The 24,380-nt window shown below is 37.4% G+C and overlaps 1 protein-coding gene across 1 annotated transcript; it reads right to left on the bottom strand.

Moving 5' to 3' along the window:
• Positions 1 to 1,913: 1,913 nt before the first annotated feature.
• Positions 1,914 to 23,440, bottom strand: Rhag (Rh associated glycoprotein). The gene is made up of 10 exons (XM_020170665.2): positions 23,220 to 23,440; positions 12,032 to 12,215; positions 11,489 to 11,639; positions 8,504 to 8,651; positions 7,958 to 8,124; positions 6,310 to 6,447; positions 5,311 to 5,432; positions 3,632 to 3,705; positions 3,213 to 3,286; positions 1,914 to 2,553 (listed from the first exon to the last, which is right to left on the bottom strand). The coding sequence occupies exons 1-10, from the start codon at positions 23,374 to 23,376 to the stop codon at positions 2,479 to 2,481; spliced, it is 1,290 nt and encodes a 429-aa protein (XP_020026254.1). The 5' UTR covers positions 23,377 to 23,440; the 3' UTR covers positions 1,914 to 2,478.
• Positions 23,441 to 24,380: the final 940 nt, after the last annotated feature.

The following is a 24,380-nucleotide window of genomic DNA, read 5'->3' as shown; positions in this document are numbered from 1 at the left end:
TCTCATTTGTTGCTGAAATTCTTAGCAGAAACATTTAGTCTCTTCTGGCTGAAAAGATTTTCATTAGTTATCAACCTGGACAAATTGTATTTTGTTTGCAGGCAACTTTCTGACTCATTCAGCAAGAGATTGCTATATTTCCCAGCATTTTCAAGATTGTTGCCATCTAAGGCTCCTCAATAGGGCAAATTTAACTTCCAGTGAAATGGACACCTACCTGAAGGAGTCCCAGCACCCAAAATGAAGAGAATCAAGAGAACATGAAGATGTGTATTCTGAAAAAGAGTGGTTTCTAATGAAATAGAACTATGAAAGAAGTCCACTCCCACCCTGTCCTACTCTTTTGGCAGAGCTCTCTTACCTTGTGCAATAAACAGCTTAAAGAGTATAACTCAACTTTCACAAAACTCCCTGAAATTAAAGTTAACAATTATGGACCAATCTTTCATATTGGACAAGAACAAAGAATAACAAAAACTTCCTGAAACTGATCACCTAAATAGAGCTTGAGATTTAAAATCACACCAATCAATGATCATAATAGGATTATTTGACATCTTAAATTTCTTTTGGAAAAAAGAAGCTACAAATAGTGCCATTGTAGTGTTAAAAATGCAGAGCTGGATTTTGAATATGGACAAAAATAACACCTCTACCGATAAATAAAATCATAAAGTTAATTAAGGAGATTCAAGAATAGCATACACACATACATAGCATAACACATGCATGCACACACACACACACACATACATACAACTTTTTGGATCTACAAAAATGGACCACAATTTGCAAACAGACAAAAATGAATTGAGGGAGTGGATGAGTTTAACAAATGAAATGAAGATGGGAAAGATAAGAGATGTGGATAACAGATATTCCAGGTGAACGTAGGCAGAGATATTAAAGGGAGGACATTTTACTAAACTGTAAAAGGGAACTTCTCTGAGAAGAAGACTCAAATTTTCAGGTTAAAATGATTCACTAAATTCCAGACAAGAGCAATAAAAATGGACTATGGAAAAGAAGGCAAAATTGGAATCTTTTCTAAAAAATGTAAGACTTAAATGGTTATAAGGACTGCATTGAAAGAAGGCAGGTAAGAGGGTTGGCACAACAGAAACTCATAGCCATCACATCACAGTACTCAAGAAAATCAGAATGATAACCTTTCTACATCGAGCATATCCAAGACCCCCCAAGATTTTCCTTATGCTCAATAAGGGATAAGAAAGTCTTGGACACCCTGGTAATAAAAATGATCATATATGATGATTAGCAAGGACAGTGGACTTTGTTTATAAATGACCTCATTTTGAAAAGCCCATTTGAAAAAACCCTAGTGAGAGAAGTCACCTATATGTTTAACAAGATATTTAGGACCTGCACACACATTATAATAGTTTGCCTGAAGTAAAAATTTAAATGACCCACCATTGGTTGTAGTTTTTAAATTCTAACATTAAGAAACTCAAGTTCAGTAAATGGTGGTGGTGGTGGAACTCATTTCCTTATTAATACCTATGAATATACTGGCAAGATTCCAGGACTTTTGGGATAGAAGAAAAATCTTAAAAGTTTCCAAACAGAAAACCAAAGTTATTTGATTCTCCTAAAAATGGTCTGATTAGGCTGGAGGCCTGGATCAAGTGGTAGAGTACCTGCCTAGCAAGTGTGAGGCCTTGCATTCAAACCCTATACTGACAAAAAATGGTTTAACATAACTATGTCATTTGCATTTTCTAAAACTCAGTTCTTTAAAACTTATCCTATAATATGTGATAATTGCTTGATTTTTAAAGCAAAGTCGTATTTGAATTAAGCACAATTTAGTTTGAGGAGTGTATAAGTATTCATGCTTGTTACTAAAATGAATTTCAACCACCGAAGAAAAAGGAGCTGAAGACGAATACTTCATTTTATAATAACATTTAATTCTACAAAATTTTATACAAAATACTTTTATCAGATAGCATTTGAGCTCTTACTGAAAATAGTAAACATGCAAAGGGAATTTAGAATAAGACATAATATTACTGACTTGACTAGTCAACCAAGACAATAATATATATGCATCTCTATCATTTTTCTTATATAGATTTCTTACATGTATTGTTTCATTGCTTCAATTGTCTTTGGGATTAAAGGCATGGTATATACATTAAGAAATTGACATAAGTAGGAAGCACTGATTTCTGTGTAAACATATTTCATTGGGAAAAAATTCAAAAGCCTACATCAAAATCATTTTGGAGTGCTGGAGAGAACCCATCAGACCATGTATTTTATGAGTCACACTACTTCAATTAGACAATCATTCAAATATTGAGAAATGGCACCAAATATAAAGATATTTTTACACTAGTAATTTGGGACCTAACATCTAACTATGTTGGTCCATATTTCTGGATGTGCCTTTTTGTTTATTTAAATTTGATTCTTGGTAATGGGAAGGAAGCTGGGGTGCAGCAATGGTATTTAGATTTCAGGTTCCAGCTGTTTGTGGTATCCGTACAGAAGAAAGCGATTGTCATATTCTCTGTATTCAGGAACCTAGAAAGAAAGAAAACAGAAATTAGAATTGAAATAAAGTATTTTTAAGCTACTATCCAAGTTTATAAAGAATTAGAAATAAAAACTTGAGTTGAAAAAAAGAATGAAAATATTTATTTTATTCAATTTGACTACATTCCCTCTTTCCCAAATCCACTCTCCATAAAAATTCTGTTGAGAGCTCTCAAGCATTTATTCCTCTCAATTTGTGTAGGAAACACTTTGGGCAGAAATCCCAGTGGTCTGAAGAGATAGAGAGTAGAGAACAGAAAGAGGCTGATGTCTTGTTATTTGTGGGACATTTTTACACATCTTCACTCAAAGTCTTCAACCTTACATATTCCATTTGAGTTTGTCTACTTTTAAATTTAGTGTATCTCACACTATTGCCCTGAAATCTTATTTTTAATGTTTAACTTTTTTATTGCTATTAGATTACTGAAAGGACATTTGTCAAATTTTTATCTTTGCTTCATTTAGTTTCTGCTTTGGAAAGTACCTTAACTTCTAATGTTTATTTGACTGGATGTATGGTCGCTATTTCTGTGAGTAGGAGTTCATCCACTTTCGTCACACATGTGTCACACAGGCTAAAGGTGAGGACACCTTTTGCTAGTGAAGTCATCATTTACATTCTTATTTGGAACCTTGCTCAGTACCTTCCAATAAACAGAATCATCATAGCAGTACTCATCAGGTAGCTGCTCCCAGATAGGTATCCGTAAAATTAAACCTGTGAAGACAGAGGGGAAAAGCCACAGATTCTGAAGAGCAAAGTCTATGTACACAGTAATTAACATACTGTCACTACATCATTCCCTCAGGCTGATAGAATGACTTTACTGCCAGAAGCTTAAACCATTTTTGAATTTACCAGTTGACTTGCTTATTATTCATTTATGTTACTGACAGCATGGGATACAGAGAAGTGTTCTCTTTTATTTTTTTAAGTCAGGATCTTGCTATGTTTCCCACGCTCTCATTGAATTCACCATTCTCTTGCCTCAGGCTCCTGAGTGACTGGGATAAGAGGCATAAACCACCAGTGCTCAGCCACGCATTCTTTTTTTAGGCTCACCTGTAATCAGACCTCCAAGAACTGCTGTTCCAATGGAAGAACCCAGCGCAGCTGCCTGCATGGCCACGGAAGACCTAAGAAACCAAATAAGAAAGAACTGTACTTTTCTTAGACCCAGCAAACAAACCTTACCTACAAAAAGTATGGATGTTTGCCATCTTCAGGACAGAACACAGCATTACACGCGAGCAAACAGCTATTGGCTACGGTTTTTTTCTTTAATATTTTTATTTTCTGTTACAAAATTCTTATACACAATTTAAAAAATCCATCTTTTGATATATCTTCAGGAAAAATAAGAAGACCTTCCTTAGAAAGAATTTAGCACTCTCAAAACCTCGATCCCTGATTTAATTCATTCTATAAATATTTGTTGAGTACCAGCTCTCTTCAAGAGTGAAATAATATATAAAACAACTGAGCGAGGAAGGGGGAATGAAGGAGAATGGTGGAGAGGGCAAATTCAAGAAGGATATATTTGGTACATTGTAAGAACTTTTGTAAATGCCACAATGTACCCCCACCCAGCACAATTTAAAAAAAGAAAAGAAAAAAAAAACCCAACATGAATACCAACTCCTCACTCATTAAAGAAACAATTATAGTTAAATTAGAATATCAGTAAGATCAGAAAAGCTAATTTCAGCATGTTTGGTACAGAAAGAACTTAAGATATTTAAGTGTGTGTCTGTTATACTAAAAGTAACTAAGCAAGAGTAATAGAGGGGCTCAGCCTGATTAAAGTACAATATATTTACAGGTGAAATGTGGTGAGACCCCTTTGAATAATGAATGTGCACTTAAATAATAATGAACAGGAATGTAAATCAGGTCCTGCTATGGGGTGGGTATTGGTGGGAAGGGGAAGGTGAATGAAGAGGTTAAAGGGGAGTGAATATGGTCAATGTGCTTTATATCTTTGTATGAAAAAAGAACACTGAAACCTGTTGAAATCATTTGAAGTAGGGGGAAGAGGAGTGAAGGAGAATGATGGAGAGGCTGAACCAAACCAAGGAACATTGTAAGCATGTATGTAAATGTCACAATGAAACCCCTGTACAACTAATACATGCTAATTAATGTTTAAAGAAAAATAAAAGAAGTTACATTAAACTGACAGTAATTTTTAAAAAATCTTAAATGTGTGTGTGTGTGTGTGTCTGTGTGTGTGTGTGTGTGTGGTACTGGGGCTTGAACTCAGGGCTTTCATCTTGAGCCACTCCACCAGCTCTTTTTTGTGATGGGTTTTTCGAGATAGGGTCTCACAAAATATTTGCCTGGGCTGGCTTTAAGCTAGGATTACAGGTATGAGCCACCGGTGCCCAGCAAGTCTTATAACTTGGAGAATGGAGGAAGGTAATAAAAGGTTATTGAAAAGTTGTTACAGAAGTGACATGTGACCTAGGAATGTGGGAGTCTTCTTAGCACAATGCCTGTCTCAGAGCAGGCAGTGAATAGAGCTGGTGAAAGATTAAATGAATGATTATCGGAAAGTCAACAACTGGAAGAGGTAGTTAACTTTATTCTCTTAGTCCTATCTATTTGATCTTAGTAAATAAAGATGATACTTAAAAACTTTGGCCAAGAATGCTAAAAAAGTGCTCCCCATCATTGGATACTTCAACAAGTAAGAGTAAAGAGCCCAGGACCCAGGGAAGGAAGCCTCTTGCTTTACTCACGTGCTAGGCACTCCCATGGCTATGGCTGCGATGCTTGCAAGGCCTCCGATGACACCCGGCAGGCCATGCAGATTGTGAACCCCACAAGTATCTTGGATCATCAACTTAGTAGCAAAAAATGGCTAAGATTGTAAAGGGGAGACATTATTTCGTTAGACATGCAGAGCTCCATAACTGGAGTAAATAACTATGCAGAAGAAATTTTTTACAAATTAAATTTTATTGGGTATATATGATAGATGACATGATGTTATGGAACCATATAAATAGCAAAAAGGTTACTATTGTGAAGTGAATTCATATCTCCATCATCTTCACAGTTTTTGTGTGTGAGAGTCTGAGAGATGCTTATTTAGCATGAATTCCATATGCAGTACATTTAAAAGTCTATATTCCTTATGTACATTAGACCTCTAGAATTGTTTATCCTAAATATCTGCTACATTGTATCCTCTGGCTTACATTCCCTATTTCTTCCCCCATCCAGAAGAAACTTCCTCTACTGCTCAGTTCTCCATCACATCTAAAATCTACTTAAGTATAATAATTTGAATACCTTAGCAAAAAATTGCCACTTCAGTCCCTTAGTGGCTGTGTGTGAAGTGTAGAAATTTTAGGAATTACCCCTTGTCAGCTTTCACTTCTATAGCAGCTCCAATCCTTTAAAAGAGCACTGTTTTGTTTTATACAAAACCGAAACAACCTAAGTATGTTCACGGGAACTTTCCCAGAGGACTGCCACACATGAGCACTCAAATTCCTACTAACTTACAAAAAACTGATTGATATCAGCCTCTCTCCCGCTATGCAGAAATCACAGTAGAGTAGAACCAATGATGGCTGAAATGTGTGTATTTCTGAAAGGAAGGGTAAATGGCCTCCAAGCAAGGAGAGGAGCTTCAGAAAGGGAGCTAACTTCCTGTCTTTTCTCTGCTGGTGGGATGTGAGCAGGGAATGGTGCAGATTCAAGGTTTAACTCAGAACATCTGCCATACTTACAGTCAGGATCTTGTATCCCAGCACAGAGACAATTCCTGCCACACTCCCAATGATCATGGAAGTGAACAGGTGGATATCCATGTTGGCACAAGTGCCCACTGCGACGCCCCCTGCCAGGGTGGCATTCTGAATGTGAACCTGTACGGAGGCACAACCATGAGTGACGATAGCTGGATGAGGCAGAGTTGGGAAGGACTGGAGGAGTAAAGAAGTCAATGGACTCCTGGGCCAGTCTTCAGTTGAAAGAACTACTGACATAAAATAATTTAAAAAGAATATTAAATGAACAAATCTTATGTATAAAATATTAAGACAAAACTATACAAATGATGTAACCTATGCTTCACTACAGAAGACTTTTCTTTCAAGCAGTTATTTCCATCATTCTTTCATGGATGTCTTCCCAGTGACTTAGTCACTCAGTTAATGGAAACAGTGGTGAGAAGATTTAAAAAAAATTGCAGTGGAGGAAGTGCAAATATTCTAGCAGTCTCTTAACTACTTAAGCAGTTTTTAGAATAGGTATCTGTCTCCCAAATTCAAGGAAAGAACTGGGACTGCTGTGTGCTTTATAAAGCTGACAATATCCCAATATCTGAAAAGGAAATATAGAGACATTGAGATGTTCACATTGCATATGAGAGGCAACAGCCCTTGGAAGTGGTGATGTACTGGGAATACTTGAGAATGAAGAAAGAGGAATCAATTTCTGTTCATCACAATTCTCAGAAACTATAATTTGGCTGATCTGCTCAGGAGGAGAGCGTATCCCTAATTTTGAAAGAGAACCACTGAGCTGTACATGTAAGACTTTTTTCATTGCTTCTAATTGTCTCTCATGATGCATTTCATAGAAAATTGAAATACATGTCCTCAAAAATTCTTTAAAAATAAACTATAGTATCCTTTTCCTCCCCCACTTAGAAAAGTAGAGTGACTGATGTAAGGGTTTTTCCTTTACTACCATTTCTTTTGTCTTGTAGACAAGAAACTCAAGAGGCTGGCCAGGGTGGATTTAACAATATATGATACTTTGACCTAATTTTGGATACACAAAAGTTGCAAAAATACTTCAGAGAGTTTGTATATATTTTTCAGTAATTTCCTCTCCCCCGCAGTGTTGTCGTCTTCTACAACCATAAAAGGAAATTAGCATTGATTGAATACTAGCGAAGTCATTATTAGAATTTCAATATTATTTCCACTGGTGTCATTTTCTTTTCTGGAAGCCTATTCAGGATCCCTCATTGCATTTAGTTTCTTTGAGAGGAATATTTACGGTTGGGAAAATAAAAATGCATCATCTTATTTTCTTTTCCTACTCTCTGACAAGTCTTGTTTCTAGGAGGGATGTTCTAAGAATTTGGGAGCAGTTAGCTCTATTGTTAATGAAACAAATCTTAAATCTCTGATTTTTTTACATGCCTACATTACCTACAGGCTATAAATTCTTGAAAACACTTTAATTTGTCAAAGTATAAATTTGATGAATGAATGAATACGAATGTTTTCAAAACATTCTCCTAGGTTTGTCATTTTGTGATCTGTCCTGATATCTCCTCAGTGGTGCAGAAATGACCTACTTATCTGAGCAACTCTCATTGCTCCTAAGTGAAAAAACCTCCATTGGGATGAGCATAGCACTTACCATATCGAGTTTGCCTCGGTGCTGGACAAGGCTGGATAATGCATAGGCTGTGATCACACAGGCAGCAAGAGAGAAGTAAGTGTTGACAATGGCCCTGTACTGTTCATCTCCAGGTTCAGCAATGGCTGCGTTAAAGCTGGGCCAAAATATCCATAGAAAAAGAGTGCCTGTAAATCATAAGAAGGGATATTAGCTCTGCATGGAAGACCACATAAGAGAGGCACTGCTCTGGGCACTGACAAGGTCTCTAATTTTAGACTCAATTATTAAAGAGTTGGAAGAAAAGAGGAATATGTAAGCAGCATAAACAAGGGTCTTGAAAGCAGGTTCCCTGGTTCCCTTGTTCTTGGTGGGTGGAGTGTGGGAGGATGGGAGGTATTGGGACTTGAACCCAGGGCCGTGCTCATCACTGGTAAGCACTCTATCACTTTACCTATGCGCCAGCCTACATGTTCCTTTCTGAGCATTGTCACACCCATGCTGAAGTTAATTTTCTTTCATGCCTCACCAACTAGACAAGAAGCAGGCCAGTTCATACCCACTCACCAATCATGGCAAACAAGTCTGAGTAGTACACAGAGTCTTCTTTTTCATGCCCATTTTTCAGGCCAGATCGATATAAGATTCCTGCTACAGCCAAACCAAAGTAGGCTCCAAAGGCATGAATTGTCATTGATGCTCCAATATCAGAGGCCTAGGGGACAAAATGGCACAAGTATAAGTACAGGTGAAATTGAGTCTTGATTTCAGGAAGAAAGTCAGTGAAAGAACTTCATTATTTATACAATAAAAGACAGATAGCTGGGCGCTGGTGGCTCACTCCTGTACTAGTAGCTACTCAGGAGGCAGAGATCAGGAGGATCACAGTTTGAAGCCAGCCCAGGCAAATAGTTCATGAGACTCCATCTTGAAAAATTCCATCCCAAAAAGGGTTGATAGACTGGCTCAAGGTGAAAATCCTGCGTTCAAACTCGAATATCGTTAAAAAAAAAAAATATATATATATATATATAGAGAGAGAGAGAGAGAGAGAGAGAGACTGTGCTCTCTCAGGGTTGTAAAACGGGAACCTATTAACAGCCTAACAGAGCTGCGTTGACACTTAGATCTCTAAGACCATATTTCTGAAGTGCCACATTCTTGGTGGGCACTGAACACATTGTAGGTTACTTCTCTCAGTTTTGGAGATTCTCGGTGAACTATTATTGTGTATTTCACTTGACTCAACCAAAAATGATTTACATTCACGTGGCATTGCAGTAAAGGCTCATTTTAACTGCTACTCAAAGACTTGAAGCTTCCAAAGGCAGAGTTTTTTCGCTTGGCTATATGGTGACATGACAACCAGCCAAGTTTCAAGACTACTTTGGAGGGAATCATGTTAGCTCCCTCTTCAGGACATGGTATGGATTTGACCTAGTTTTCCTCCCTTCCTGCTTCCAGAGGGAAAGTTGAGTGCCAAACCTGGAAGATTGCCCTGTACTCATTAAGACAGGAAAGCACGAAACAAATTTATTTATTTTGACTTTGAAACTCTTTCTAGTTGTATTAAAAAGAATGGCCTGGTTGTGTTTAGTCTTTGACTAGACATAGATCCAGTGCCCTTAAAGATCCATACTTGGTTGGATTGAATCCAAGGAATTTTCTAGCATACCTGAACCTTCAACCACCCAGCGCACATGGTCCTTTCCCAGTTCAGAAACCTTGCTTTCCTTCACCTTGGCTTCAGGAGAGTGGGAAGGGCAATTAATCATGCTTGGACTTTCCAGATACCATGTGAGTCTGTGTTTCTCTTTAAATGCTCTCATATTTGTAAGCAAAAGGCCTGCCCAGTTTCTCCTGAAGCCATTAAATTAGTCTTTGTCAGCCTCACAATCTATAGGACCTTTGGATAATCTGGTCTTCATACCTTTGTGGCTTCATCTTGTTCCAGCCACTTCTTACACCCTTGCTTTAGTTTCTCATTACCAATTCACCAGTCTTTCTTCACTTTACTTTTGTTTAAAGTTCATTCCTCCCCATTAATGACTTGTAAGACTTCTACATATATTTCATGTCCAACTCCACTGTCATCTCCCCTGAGACCCTCCTTGATTCTTTAATCTAAATTAGACTCTTATTTTGTTTTTTGGTTGGTACTGGGGTCTGAACTCAGGGTCTTGTACTTGCTAGGTAGGCATTCTACTGTTTGTGCTATATGCTCCCAGGCCTTTTATGCTTTAGTTTTTTTTTTTTTTCAGATAAGGTCTCATGATTTTTGCCCAGGGCCAGCCTCAGACTGTGATCCTCCTGCCTATGCCTTCCTCATAGCTGGGAAACAGGTGTGTATGCCATCATATCCAGCTTGTTTATTGTTAAAGTAGGACTTCTGCTAAATTTTTCCTGGGCTGATCTCAAGCCATGGATTCTCCCAGTCTTTGTCTCTTAAGTAGGGTTATAGACATCATTAGTATGGCTGGCCCTACATACACTTTCTTATACCTGCTGCTTCCTAGTACTTATTTTTTGTGTCGTTGGGTGGTAGGGCATGTTATAGTTTGGATGTGGAATGTTCCCCAAGTCTCATGTGTCAAAGGCATAGTCTTTAATGCAGCATTGTTCAGAGGTAGCGCTGTGGGAAGTGATTGAACCGTGAGGACTCTGATCTCATCAATGAATTAAAGGACATTGGGAGGTGGTGGAAACTGTCAGAAGTGGGACCTACTTGGAGGAAGTAGGTCACTGGAGGTGTGCCCGTGGAGGGTGTCTCTCTGCCTTCCGTCTGGCATGAGATGAGATGAGCTCCTTCCATGATGCTCTGTCTTACATGGGCCCAGAAGCAATGGAGCCAAGTGAACGTGAGCCAAAATAACTTTCCTCCTTTGGTTTTCTTGGGTGTTTTGTGACAGCAACAGAAAGCTGACTAATATATGGTGGATGTATTATTGTTTGATTTTTGTCTCCTCCAGTAGAGTGTAAGTTCTTATGAAGACAGGAGCCTTACTTTTATTGTTTGTTGAGTCGCTACTACTAAGAAAGTTAAAATATTTGCTCTCAAATTAGGTGCTCAGATAAAAGTAGCTACAAAATAACAAAATACTGGAGAGTGACCAGAAATATTCTATTTATAATCCCTGGGAGAATCAATGAAATTTTCATGGAAGGGAAGAAATCTGACAGAAGCCTCAATAAATACAAGGATTTATGCAGGGTTTAACTATAAATGGGAATTAATTATTTACCAATGATTAATAAAAAGGGTCGTGGTGGAGTCTGGATTTAAATTCAGACTCAGGTGAGTCATTTAGTACATGTGATTATCAGTCTTACTGCATATAAATGCTAACAACAAGAATAACTAACCATTATATGTTTTTGTGAAGAAGAGATGAGGTAATGCGTACAAAACCCCTGCTTTATAAGAGGCACTCAATAAATGGTGGCTATCATTGCTGTTGCTATGGTATCATTGTCATCCAGTTTGTCCCCATTACATGTCATGGACAGAACTGATGCCCAGACCTAGGTAAGCATGAATCCTCTTACCCTTACCTGGAATATCTCACCAACCAGATATTCATTGCCAGCAAAGAAAACAATTTCTATAATTGTCATAATCAACATTTGGATGGGAGTCGTTTTTCCCAAGACTGCTCCAAAAGAAATCAGGACTGTGGCTGTACTGAAGTCTGCATTTATCATGCTGAAAGGGAAGAAAAGAACAAATTGAAGAGAGATGCCTACCAAAGACAAAACTGTGAGATGTAAGTTGAACTATGGTGACAGCTTATCCAGAGCATAAGCCTCTCTCCCTCTTGACCCCATCTGGCATTTCTCCCACCCCACTCTTCTTTCCACTCTTCCTATCAGCACACACTATAGTTGCTCTCACTTTCTGGTTCATAGGTGGTGACTTCTAGCTGCGCTCTCACCTGGTGAAAGGAGTAAAGAGTCTTTCCAGGGCCTCATTCATGGGAGTTCCATATTCAGGACTTAACTCCTGAAGGCCTCACCTCCTAATATCATCACTTTTTTCATCCTAGGAATTTTCTTGGTGGGGGACGCAAACATTCAGACCATATCAAGGACACTCACTTTTTGATTCCAATGTGAAATTTCTGTCCGTGGCTGTGCAGGAGCCCCTGTGCGATAGTGCTCCATTGGAGGCCCAGAGCAGCAATGAGTAGGTTGATCCCCACAGCACTGAAACCATAGCTTTTCAGGAAGGTCATAAGGAAGCCAAAGCCAACAAAAATCATAACATGCACATCTTGGAATACTGAGAAAGAGCAGAGAAAAACATGATTGCATGACAAGAACACAAAGTGTTATATCATAGTATATTCTGTTTATTAAAGGTTGCCAACTTTATCTAAATCTTTCCAAGAGCAGAGCTTTATCTGGGAATAAGTGCTAGCTAACATTACTATCTGCTACAGTGTCACTCTCATCAAGGTTGGGCTCCCACTGTGTTTTATGGCGAGCAGGGACACACTAGAGCTAGTAAGCATAAGGACAGGGCAGCCAAGCTACACATCAGCGTGAGATCTTGGCAAGTTATTCAGTATTCAGTCTTTTCTTGGAAAGTTAGGTACTATCATATTGTGACTTCCATCTTCTTCCTAAAGAATTTTTTTGTGATTTTCCACTCAAGGACAACTTTGCAGAACACAGGGCACCCCCTCCCCTTAAAAACACTCCCAATACAGGGAAAATTAACATTTCATCTTGCCATTTCTGTGACAAGAGCTTTTATCTTTTGTCACATTGTATAACATTTATTTAAAAAGCATTATGCTGTAATAGTCAGTCAATGAAGTGTTTACCTCCTATACTAGATTGAGGGTTCATGTGTGTGTGTGCGTGTTGGGATTTGAATCCAGGTTCTCGGAAATGCTAAGCAAGTGCGTCAAATCCCTAGCGCAGATTTCTTGATAGAAGGGGTTAGGGCATATACATCCTTTTCTCCCTTGAACTTGACTTGTTAGCCTGCATATAATAGACAAAGATGAATTTTTGATTGATGAGTAAATAAATGAATGAGCTTCATTTATCAAATGTGTGTAATAGTAGTAGCTCTGGAAATCTTAGCAAATTTTTATTTGAGCAAGGTAGAATAATGTCTTTGTGATCATTTATAAGTCAAATAAGCACTAAACAAACATACTGGCTCTTTCCTCTTGAGGAAGAAATACTCGATTGTGATCCAATTCGATCACATGACCACGTGACCTTGGGCAGATCACTCACTGTTTATGAGCTTCAGTGCTTCACGTGCAAGACTGAAAAGGCCCTCTTTCACAGGGTTACTCTTAGTGAATTAACCTGATTTCATACAGTAAAGTACAATACAAATAAAACATAGGATCAAAATGCAGCAAAGTAAAAACACAGGCTCTGCCCTTACAAAACCTATAGCTTTAGTCATTGAAGTGTGTATTTGTATGAATCAAATGAAATTTATATTTTTGCACTGCAATTACCATTGAAAATAGTTGACTATTGGCATCACTTATGGTTCAATCTTATAGATGCACAAAGCAAAGTGAGATAAAATTGGAGACAAATGTAAAACCAGAGGGAGAAAGTAAAAAATGCAGGTGTTGAGTCAGTGTTAATCACAGAGGCTGAGGGTTTACATGGAAATAGGTACAAGGGAAAGCAGGTGTAGAAAGCATGTTCCAGAAGAAAGGATTATTAGAGGTTAATTGATTTCCACAAAGGACAGTGTCAAGATTTGAATTTAGGTCTTATTTGGTTGATTATTCCATTCACTGAATATGGTAGATGTGTAGACAAGCAAGGTAGAGCTCAGGAGGCAGTGTGTTGAGGGTGGGAGACTATGGACTATGTCCCCTTTTAGGCTTGCCTACTGTGATGGAGGTTGTGATGTACTGTCCAGATTTCCTCTTCAGAACTGAAGGAATTTTGCTTCTCGTTTTTACTGGCTGTTGAGACTGCTGCCTGATGATAGCCCTAAACTCTGGATTCTCTCTGGAAAATGCTCTTGGTTTGCTCATAGTCACTGTCCTTCCCTAGGGTTGTTTGCATCTAACGACTGACTCACATCTCAGGAACAGACCACCTGAAGCAGACAATAAGAGCTTCAGAGTTCTTGGGGGATTTCCTGAGGCCTTCTCCTCTGCCTATGTCCTCCTGACATAGGTACCAATTCTTATGGTATTGATTCTCATCCCATACTTACCTTGGGTTTCACCTGATCTCCTGATGAGCACCTGTACCCATTGTCCTTTACAAATTATTTTTGCCACCATTTAATGTTTATACTTAAGCATTTGATCTAGATTATAGACCGAGTTGGAGGGCAACCTAAAAAACAGTCATAACTCTTACTAACCATGGTTTTACTAAACCATCCTGGGACTCTGTTTTCTCTTCTCTTAAGGAAGATTTGGCCATTTGAATATATGCACTCATGGCTATAAACTTTCCTCTCAAGACTGCCTTAGCTGTGTCCCATAGGTTCCGGTAGGTTGTGTTTTCATTTTCATTGACTTCCAGGAACATTTTAATTTCCTCTTTTATTGCATCGATGATCCATTCTTCATTAAGTAATGAGTTATTTAGTTTCCAGCTGTTTGCATGTTTTTTGTCTTTACTTTTGTTGTTGAGTTCTACTTTTACTGCATTGTGGTCAGATAGTATGCATGGTATTATTTCTATTTTCTTATATTTGCTGAGGCTTGCTTTGTGCCCTAGGATATGATCTATTTTGGAGAAGGTTCCATGGGCTGCTGAGAAGAATGTATATTGTGTAGAGGTTGGATGAAATGTTCAAAAAAAAAAAAAGGAAGATTTGGATTCGATGATATTCAAAGTGTGTTCTAGCCCTGCAATTGATTTATTTTAGTTTTTATTAGGACCTGAAGACTCAGAGAAATTGGGTTAGTGGCTTATAGTTACAAAACTAGAATAAAAATAAAGATACAGTTTTACTTACTTCAGTGTTCTTTTGTTGTTATTACACAAAGTTATTTTCCAAAACTTTTTTTTTTCTTAGAGTTGTCTTCCCCCCACGTTTTCCATCCCCTAAAAACTACTGATTTGTTTTTGGCAGTACTGGGCCTCATGCTTGCTAAGCAGGTTCTCTATCAGGCGCTCTATCACTTGAGCCACCTCTCTAGCCCCATAAACTACTTATTTTAAAGTGTGCAATAACCAGGTCATTAAAAAATTACTTTTTTAAGTTTTGTAATGCCTCAAATTGGGAGAGATTACTCTGAAGATTCAATTTCCCTGACTTTTTGATGGAAAACCTGACATTTTACATGCAAGTGTGTATGTGTGTGTTGAAGCTCACATATTAACTGTGAGCCAATGTTTTTTGGGTTTCCCAAAATGAAATTTATGTTACTATTTTTGGCCACAAGAGGGCATAAGAATGTTATCTATTATTTAAATTGATAAAGCAAGCTAGAAAGATATGCAAAGCTCTTGACAGAGAATCTGGAAGAAAAGTATAAATAGACAAGCCTACAAACAATCAGAATCATGTATTATCTTTTACTCCTATTTAAGAGTTTGTGAGTGGGAACAGGGAAAGTCCACAATTTTAGTTTTGTGTTACAAGACTCTTCCATTAAAAGAATAAAGTATATACTTTTTAAAGGAAAGAGGAATTTCTTCAGGGGTTACACTTTGGGGAGATTTCAAACAAGTTTTTATTTGTTTGTTTGTTTTGGGGGTAAGGTCTTGCTATGTAGCCCAGGTTGGCCTCCAACTGGCAATCCTCTTGTCCCTGCCTCCTGAGTGCTGAGATTATAGGTATGAGTCACCCATGGCAGGTTTTTTACTTTTCTAGACCAGTGGTTCTCAAGAGAGACCACTTTTAGCATTTAGAGTGCATTTGGCATCATCTGAAGACATTTTTGATGGTCACAACCCGATGGGGTGTGGCGAGGTTACTGGTCCTGAGGGTTGAGATTGGGGATGTTACATCCTGCAATTCACAGCTCACCCCAAGCAACAAATTATCTGGTTCAAAACGCGAACAGTGCCATTGCTGAGAAACCCTCATCTAAGTCAAATTGTGCTTTTGTAAGGATTCAGAGTACTATAAAATTTTCTTTTTCTTGACTATAGGAGAAAACACTGAGCTGATATAGCCACGAATGTCTGCTGCCCAGCTGTGCAGTGAGTTTCACATTTTGTTTAGAGCCAAGATAGTAGGGAGATGGAACCAGGTACCCAGTTTTTCCTTATTTTCTTCTTCCATTCATTGCTTCCCTCTGGGAACATTGTAATAACACCATGATTTGGTTTTTAAAAAACATTTTCTTAAAATTGTCAGCAGAAAATGGAGAAACTGAAAAATATAACAGTGAAGAGATCTCAGTAAATTATAATCTTACAGTGTTGCCAGACTTCCCATGTTCCTGGCTGGGATATGTGTGTCCTCCACATTTTAGGGGAGCATCATACCTATCAAGAATATTGCTCCAGTTCTGTGACAGCTACTGGTTCATGTTCCACTTGAGCTGTTTACTAGCTTTGTACCCTTGGACAACCAAGGACTTTCGTCAACTGTACATAAGAGCATCAACTTATTTACCTACTCATGTCTCCAGTACCTCGGACAGAGAACATGTTAAATAAATACAAAATAAGCGTGTAAAACTCAAGTGTATGTATAACACTCAGTGAGTTCTCACCTTCAGTATTGATATTTGTATTAAGAAGACTATCATCTTTAGGAAGTACACAATATTTAGTCAATTTCAAACATTTTTTAGTCTTAATAGACAAATTTTGTTGATGCATGAAAATTCAAGTATGAGTGTGTGTGTGTGCATGTGATATCATATATATGCAATACTTCAAGCTCACAGTGGTTTATCTGGATATCTTCTACCATTTGTTTGTAATAAAGGGAAAGATTACTTGTTTTCACTGAGTAAACTTAACACCCCACAGAAAATACATTCTTTTCCTGTGAAAGTTAACAGTTGGCGGATGCTAATGGCAACCCAAAAAATTTTTTTCTAGCATTTCCTTTTTTTTTGGTGGTGGCGGTACTGGATTTTGAACTCAGGGCCTTGTAGTTGCTAGGAAGGCACTCTACCACTTGAGCCATTCCTCCAGCCTCACTCCACCCCAAAATATTTTGACAACTCTATTAGGACAGTCAGTCAACACAAATAAATGTAGCCTAAATTTCAACATGATAAGCAGCGTTACTCATATAGTGGGAAAAACACAGGTTTGAAAGGCAAACAAGCAGGGTTGGATTCCAAGTAGGCCATACTTACTAACCGTATTGCTCAATCTCTCTAAACCACAATTTGTCATAGTGTTTCTTTCTAGTATGTATGCTAAGGGTTGTTTTGAGGATTAGAGTGTGAGTGTAGCCAGGCATGGTGGCTCACCCCTGCCATCTCAGCTATGCAAGATGCCTAAATAGAAGCATCATGATCCAGGCCTGCCTGAGCATAAATGTGAGATCCTATCCCCAAAATGATTAAAGCATGAAGGGCTGGGGGTTGGGCTCGAGTGTTCGAGTGTCTACCTGGCATGTGCAAGGCCCTGAGTTGAAACCCCAGTACTGCCAAAAATGAAAGGAAAAAAAGAAAATAAATGCAAAGTAAGTTAGCACAGTACCTGGGGAAAATTCAGCTGCTTTATAATTGTTGATTTTATCAAAAATTTAAAATTTGCACAACTTTGTTTCTAAAACAGGATTTGGTTTTGAGATTGGAAACCAGAACCTGCCAGTGTATAGTTATCACGGTCATCACCGCCATCAACATCACCACCACCACCAATAGTGGCAGAAGCCTCATCCCTTTCATCAATATTATTTTAGTAAAGTTCAATTTATTTTGTTCATATTCTACATTTATATTGCTATAGGACATCTTGCAAATTCTGATAACCTCAACATATTTAAAACTTGGCTTACTATTATTCTAACTAATCCTTTCCCACCAAAACAAAACAAAATGAAACACAAATCCCTTCTTTTTCTCTTTTTCCTGTAAATGCAAAATGTCCTCTCGATCCTGCACGCAATACTTCTTTACCTGGAAAACTGCTATATACCTTTCTAGAATCAACACTCTAACACAGAGGTTACACTGTGCCCTTCCCTCATACTGTATTTAATTTCTTTATATGTTTGTCTGTTTTGTTGTACTTGGTGCTCGCTTACCATTTTGTCAAATAGAGTGTTGATGGAGCACTGTGAGTTAGAGACTCAGGAAAAATGACTGCAAATCTGAAGACAAGAACGATGAGGCATCTTTGCAGGGAACCATGGCATCTTGAGCTTTTTTAGGAAATGCCTTGGCTTCCTCTGAGTAATGAATTACGGGAGAGGGCCACTAAGCATGCACATAAATGGGACTGTTATGGCCCTAATTCAGGAAAGTTGTGTTTCTAGACCACTAGTGAAAATTGCAAAGCTTGTTTTACAACTGGACATTGGTTAGTTTTCCTATTTAATTTATTATTTTTTTAATAGCTGAGGGACAGGTAAGTTTGCAATAGATTCAACATTTTTTTTTGCCTCACTGAGTTCCACTGCTTTGAACATGTAGGATTATAATCTGAACACATCGTTTCCCAGAGAATAGTACCCTTATGTAACATCTTCCCTCCCCCTTCCAGATACTTTACTTTCACAAATTTCAAATATTTAGAAAAGATATTGATAGGTAAAATTTAGAAAAGATATTGATAGATAGGTAAAAAAGGAATAATAGCAGTAAGACAAAGGAGCTAGGGACCAGCTGCAGCACCGTATCCGGGTACATTTTGCCAAACATCCTGCTCCACCATTGTCCTGGAGTAACGGTTGAGTACAGTTGAGGCTACTTCTTGGTACAGTGGCCAATGTTCCCTGGCAATGACCCCAACAAGGATTTTCCCAGCTCATTGTACTTGTGGTTTCGCCTCTCAAATTGCAGTGTTGGCGCTGAAGACACCTTATTAGGTGAACCACTCCTTATTTCCTGGTTCTCAGAAATGTCCTCCCATTTCTTGGAAAAGACCACAATTATGTACACATCCTTGGTGTAACCATTAAACTCTATTCTTAAAACTACGCAAGTCTGAGTGCTTGGGCAACTTGGCTGTTTGGTCAAACTGCCTGCTCTCAGTTTCCTTTGGGAGTGTATTTCTGCTTTGTAATCATTTCTGTTTTAACAAAACCTAGCATTCGATTAAATAAATCTACTCTGTTAAAGACTTCTCTGTGTGTCTGCCCCTGAATTCTTTCTCCTATGAGACCAACAGCTTGCCCTTGGTCTCCCCTGGCAACAGTGCAATGAACACTTACATACTCTTCAGCTACATTAAACAGCGATTGCTATTTGCTACTGTTGACTTCTCTCACTCCTTCTCTTTGTGGGTGTGTATATGCATACACACACCTTCTTCTAAACCACAGGTGATATTTTCTTTCAAGCCTCATTAGTATAAATCACCTGCACATCTAAGAAACATAACACTGACACAATATTATCTTATATAGAATTATATTCAAATACTACACATGTCCCCAAACTGTCTTTTTTTTTTTAGATTTTTCTTGGTTCATTTTCCATTCAAGCTTCATGTGTTTTCATATATTTTTAGACACTTTAAAATTTCCCACATGCTTTTAATTTGTGATATTATTTCACCTTTTATGTAAAACATCTAAAATTTGGGTTTGTTTGATTATCTCATCATGATTAAAAAGCTACTAAATATTTGGAGAGGAATATTATAAGGTGGTTGTGTGTAATTCATGGCATCACTCCAGGAGGGACATGGTTTATCTGTCCCATTATCAGTGATGGAAGCTTTGATCATTGGTTATGCCTGTGCTGCCAGATCTCCCCGTTATAAATGTACCCTCTTCCCTGCAAGTAGTAAGGGATCTCTGAAGTGATTTCCTCAGACCGTGTGAGTGCTATGTTCTCCAATAATTTTCACTCATTATTTTTATAATTAATTACTTGCCCAATGATCATAGATCTTTTGTGACACATAGGAGAATATCAGCAGTTGATAAAATTAGTCACTTTTACTTCTTCATCAAGGAATTCCTAAGTAGAACTGGCCTGTTTTTTTTTTTTTTTTTTTTGCAAGTGTGAGGCAGCTTGATGGTTTTATTGCTCCTAAAACACCAGAAGTTTTGCCCACCACAAACTTTATCAACTTCCTTGTATTCCTCAAGGCTTTTATGGTGTCAAATTATTTACCCTAATAGAGTGACCAATATTTTTCTAGTTGCATTAGAGGCCAAAACCCATCTACCTAGTTTCTGAGATGAGTATCACAGGGCTCATTCGCAACATCAAACCTGATGTCTGTGTTTGTAGTTTGGAATGTGCAAATCCAAGCACTGTTTAACATCATCTTTCATTCAATAAAGCACAGCAAAATATAAGTGAGGGGCTAAGAGAATAAGCTCATATAAGCTTTGATTTACTTATAATATAGTTTACTATCATACTTATCTGTGAAAAGTGCAAACTTAAGAACTATTGTAATGCACTGCGAACTTGGCAGGAAACCGAGACTTCTCCATACTTGAATCTCTGCACTGGGCACAGTGCATAGCATGAGGTAGGCACCCCAAACTTTTGTTTATTAGACTCAGACTTTTTTTTTCTAATAATGAATATTAACAGTCTGTTCTCCAGTAAGTTACATTGTTACACAAACTTTGTGTAAGTCAATTATTTGATACATAATCACTATCATGAAGTTTCTTTAGATTATTGTGTGAGAAACAAAGCAATGCATTTTAAACAGAGGTAATGCAGCTCAGCTGGAGCTTAGAAGTAGCTGGAATTTTAGGCCCAGAGAGCCACTGTCGTAGAAGAGAGTGCTTAAAATTGTGTGTGGACTGCAGAATGGAGAGCATTTTTAATGGATGAAGACTGCCTTCTACATAAAATTTTACTTTGTGACATTTTTTTACTATCAAATGAAAAATCTACATTTTAAAATGTACACACAAATACACCTTCACTCATTTGAGTATCTTCCCAGAGGTAGGAGAAAATTTAATTGCATTTGAGAAATAGTTTGAACTATAGGTCTCAGATTTCTCACACGATTCTGGGTAAGAAAGGCTGAAAGGACATCTCTTGTCCTGATGTGTTTATTTCCCTAATCTTTCTTCATTTATAGCCATGGAATTTTATTACATGTAAATATATGTACATATGTGTATATATGTATTTCCCCAATGGAGTGTATATTTTGTGAGGCTATGGACTTTGAGAATTTTGTCTGTTTTAGTCACTGCCCAGGGATTAAAGACCTAAAAGTTCTTGACAAGAATTAGGAGTTTAATAAATATTTCTTTTATTGACTCATACATTGAATGAATTTCCATATTCCTCACTTGTGGGGAACAACTCTAAATAACTTTAAAACAACTTTATTGAAGTAAAATTTTGGCATATATAAAATGAAATATATTTAAAGTGTGCAGTGTGACATTTTCATACACACATACCTTGTGAAATGGCCATAATCAGACTGATTAACTTATCCATCACTTTTGCATGGGTACCTGTGTGTGTGTGTGTGTGTGTGTGTGTGTGAATGTGAATGGTGAGATTTTAGAATTATTCTCTTCACAAATTACAACTAAACAATACAGTGTTAGTTATTATCACCATTCTACACACTGAATACGCAAAAATTGCTCATCTGTTGCTAGGATTTTGAAAATGAGAAAAATGACCATTTTTAGTAGCTTCCCTCCAACTTTGTTTTTGCCTTAAATTCTGACATTAAGTTTTAACTAGGACCGTTTACCCTGCAATTTAGAAAGTTCAGCTTTAATTATGCCAATTAGTAAGCTCTTGTGGTCCTAATAAAATTTTGAGTAGCATTAACCTTAGTTTTGGAATTTTGCTTATTATTCTCTGCTGTATCTCTTTGGTTCCATGTGTGCTAGACAGGAGTCTTACAACAAAAGGATTGCATTTGTTTATCTCTGAATACATTTTCTTTAGCCAATGTTTGGTACTTGAAATATTTATTAGAGGAATAAATGAATGGATAACTATAATGTACAACCATACAAAATTCAACATAATTGTTTTACTGTTCTTTAACTTGAAAATTATAAAACTTGGGCTGGTGGAGTGGCTCAAGTGGTAGAATGGCTGCTTAGTGAATATGAGGCTCTGAGTTCAAAACCCTAGTACCTCAAAAAATTATAAAACTTATTTAATTAAAAACCTTCCTGGATATCTATGCTGTGTAAAGGTGACTAGACTTGGAGTCTGAGTCTCTGACCTATGATCCTAACTCTTCCCCTAACTTTCAACTTTGTATTTTTGCTAAGTCACCATAGGCCATACTTTCTATATGAGAAGTCTTCCCATTATATCAAGTCCCTCAAAAATGTAAGAATGAAAATGCAAGTGTCATATAGTTTATATGCTATAAGTCATGATAAACATCACCATTATTTAAAATAATTTAAAAACTTAAAAAATTATTTGGGTTTTATTTTAAAAATGAACAACCTATATAACAATGATACCCTATCATCTCCCTCCCTGGTTAATGAGGCAATGAATGGCTCATAGCAACCCTCTAGTAAATGGTAGTTATTATATATTAACTGTTTCTTAACCTATCCTTCCAAACTAGAAACTCAATTTCTCCTTTCCTTTAGCCATCATTTCCAGAGAAGGAGTCTGCTTTTATAGTATTTTAAATGTTCACAGTTTTGTTTTAATTTCAAAGTAATAAACTGTCTTCCTTTTAGAATATTATAAAACCTTTAATACAACATTTTCAAATAAAACTCCAATAACTTCTTACATCATCCTAAATACTCCTTTCATACTTGAGGACAACATAGGGAATCCAGGCTTCCCTTCTTATCACTCTGCTTTTTCTCCATTCTCTCTCCAACAAAGTTACCATTAACTCTTCTTTTTTAGGAGGTGGATTTCTATACTTTTATTACTTAACAACTAGTGATAAAGTCAAGTGAAACAGAAGGCAATTTAGCAGTAGGTAGCAACACAAAACTGACCAATTACTTTAACTTCCAACTTTTTTGTTCTGATATTTTAATACACACAGATTCTATCCAAATACCTTAATTACAGAGAGTGGAAGACCGTATACCCCAGAAGATACTTAGAATATCTTTGGCATTCATAACTATCTCGTAATTCTATTAGTAGTTCAGATGTTACAGTATTACAGTATTAAAAGATTTCACATTCTGAGAACCCAGAGAACCAAAAAACATACACTAACAATGACAATAATAACAATAAGCAAATTGCCTACTCACAAGGATATAATGGAAGGAATCTGTCCATTTTTGTTGACCTGGTGGCATTGAGCTTCTGTGCAACATTCTGATCTGTCTCATACTGAACAAATAATCCAAATAAAACAATCAAGGCAACTTCCAAGCTTATGGCCAAGAAAGGAAATGTGAACCTCATGTTTGTGCAGAGGAAAGAGATGCACTGAGGGCTTCACAGCCTGAGACAGGTTGATAAGAACAGAGGAGTGCTCTGTGTGTGGCAATAGGGTGCATGTGCAAGGCACATCAGTGACATCACAAAAAATGGTTAAAATGTCCCACCCATTGGGAAAATTATGCTCTGTAATCTAATTGTTTTTTTGTTGTGGTTGTTGTTATTGGTCGTGTTAAAGGGTGGGAGAGAGTGAAAACCATTTAGATGAAAGGAGCCACCTCTTTTGATGGGGGGAGTGGTACTAAGATTTGAATGCAGGGCCTTGAGTTTGCTAAGCCAGGACTCTATCATTTGAGCCACATCCTCAGTCCCTAATTGTTGTTTTGCATGTGGGTTGAAGAATACACAAAGTAGAGTGGGAGAATCCAGATCTCTCAGTGTAGAATGGAAGACATGAAACAAGCTATTGTACAAGTGTCTAGAATCCTATTCAACTTAATTCAGTAGACAATTCTTGAGTTCTTATTACATTCTAGAAACTCTATAGGAGTTGCAATTCTAAACAAAATATAGCTAGGTGCTGGCGGCTCACACCTGTAATCTTAGCTGCTCAAGGAGGCAGAGATTTGGAGGATCAGGGTTTGAAAATCAGCCCAGGCAAATAGTTCACAAGACCCTACCTCAAAAAAACCAATCACAAAAAAAAAGAAGGGCTGGTGGAGTGACTCAAGGTGCAGGCCCTGAGTTCAAGTCCCAATACCGCAAAAACAAACAAAAACTTTATATATAGGCTGCATCGACTAACTTCCTTGAAGAAGTTAAGAATTTAGTTGAGAAGGAAGATAAACAAGCCAGTGATTGTATAGAAGCAAATAAGCAATGAAATAGTGGTTATATATTTCTAAATAACTAGAAGAGACAAGTATGACATTTGCAGCAAGGAAAAATGAGTAATGGTTGAAGAGATGGAAGTGTGCATTAACTGATTTGATAACACACATTGCATACATGTATTGAGTTACCATAAT

This window comes from Castor canadensis, chromosome 8 (assembly GCF_047511655.1).
Source record: "Castor canadensis chromosome 8, mCasCan1.hap1v2, whole genome shotgun sequence".
In the NCBI taxonomy this organism is placed as follows: Eukaryota; Metazoa; Chordata; class Mammalia; order Rodentia; family Castoridae; genus Castor; species Castor canadensis.
The sequence above is the reverse complement of the archived record's forward strand: the minus strand, read 5'-3'. Positions and strand labels throughout refer to the sequence as shown.

Bases quoted from the DNA above. Each gene is read 5' to 3' on its own strand.
- Rhag (XM_020170665.2), bottom strand. From the start codon at position 23,376: ATGAGGTTCACATTTCCTTTCTTGGCCATAAGCTTGGAAGTTGCCTTG. The intron at 3,287-3,631 runs GTGAGCCTAAAA...CTGTCTTCACAG, and splicing joins TCTTGGAGGTCTGATTACAG to GTTTAATTTTACGGATACCT. The intron at 2,554-3,212 runs GTACTGAGCAAG...CTTTCTTTCTAG, and splicing joins ATGATTCTGTTTATTGGAAG to GTTCCTGAATACAGAGAATA.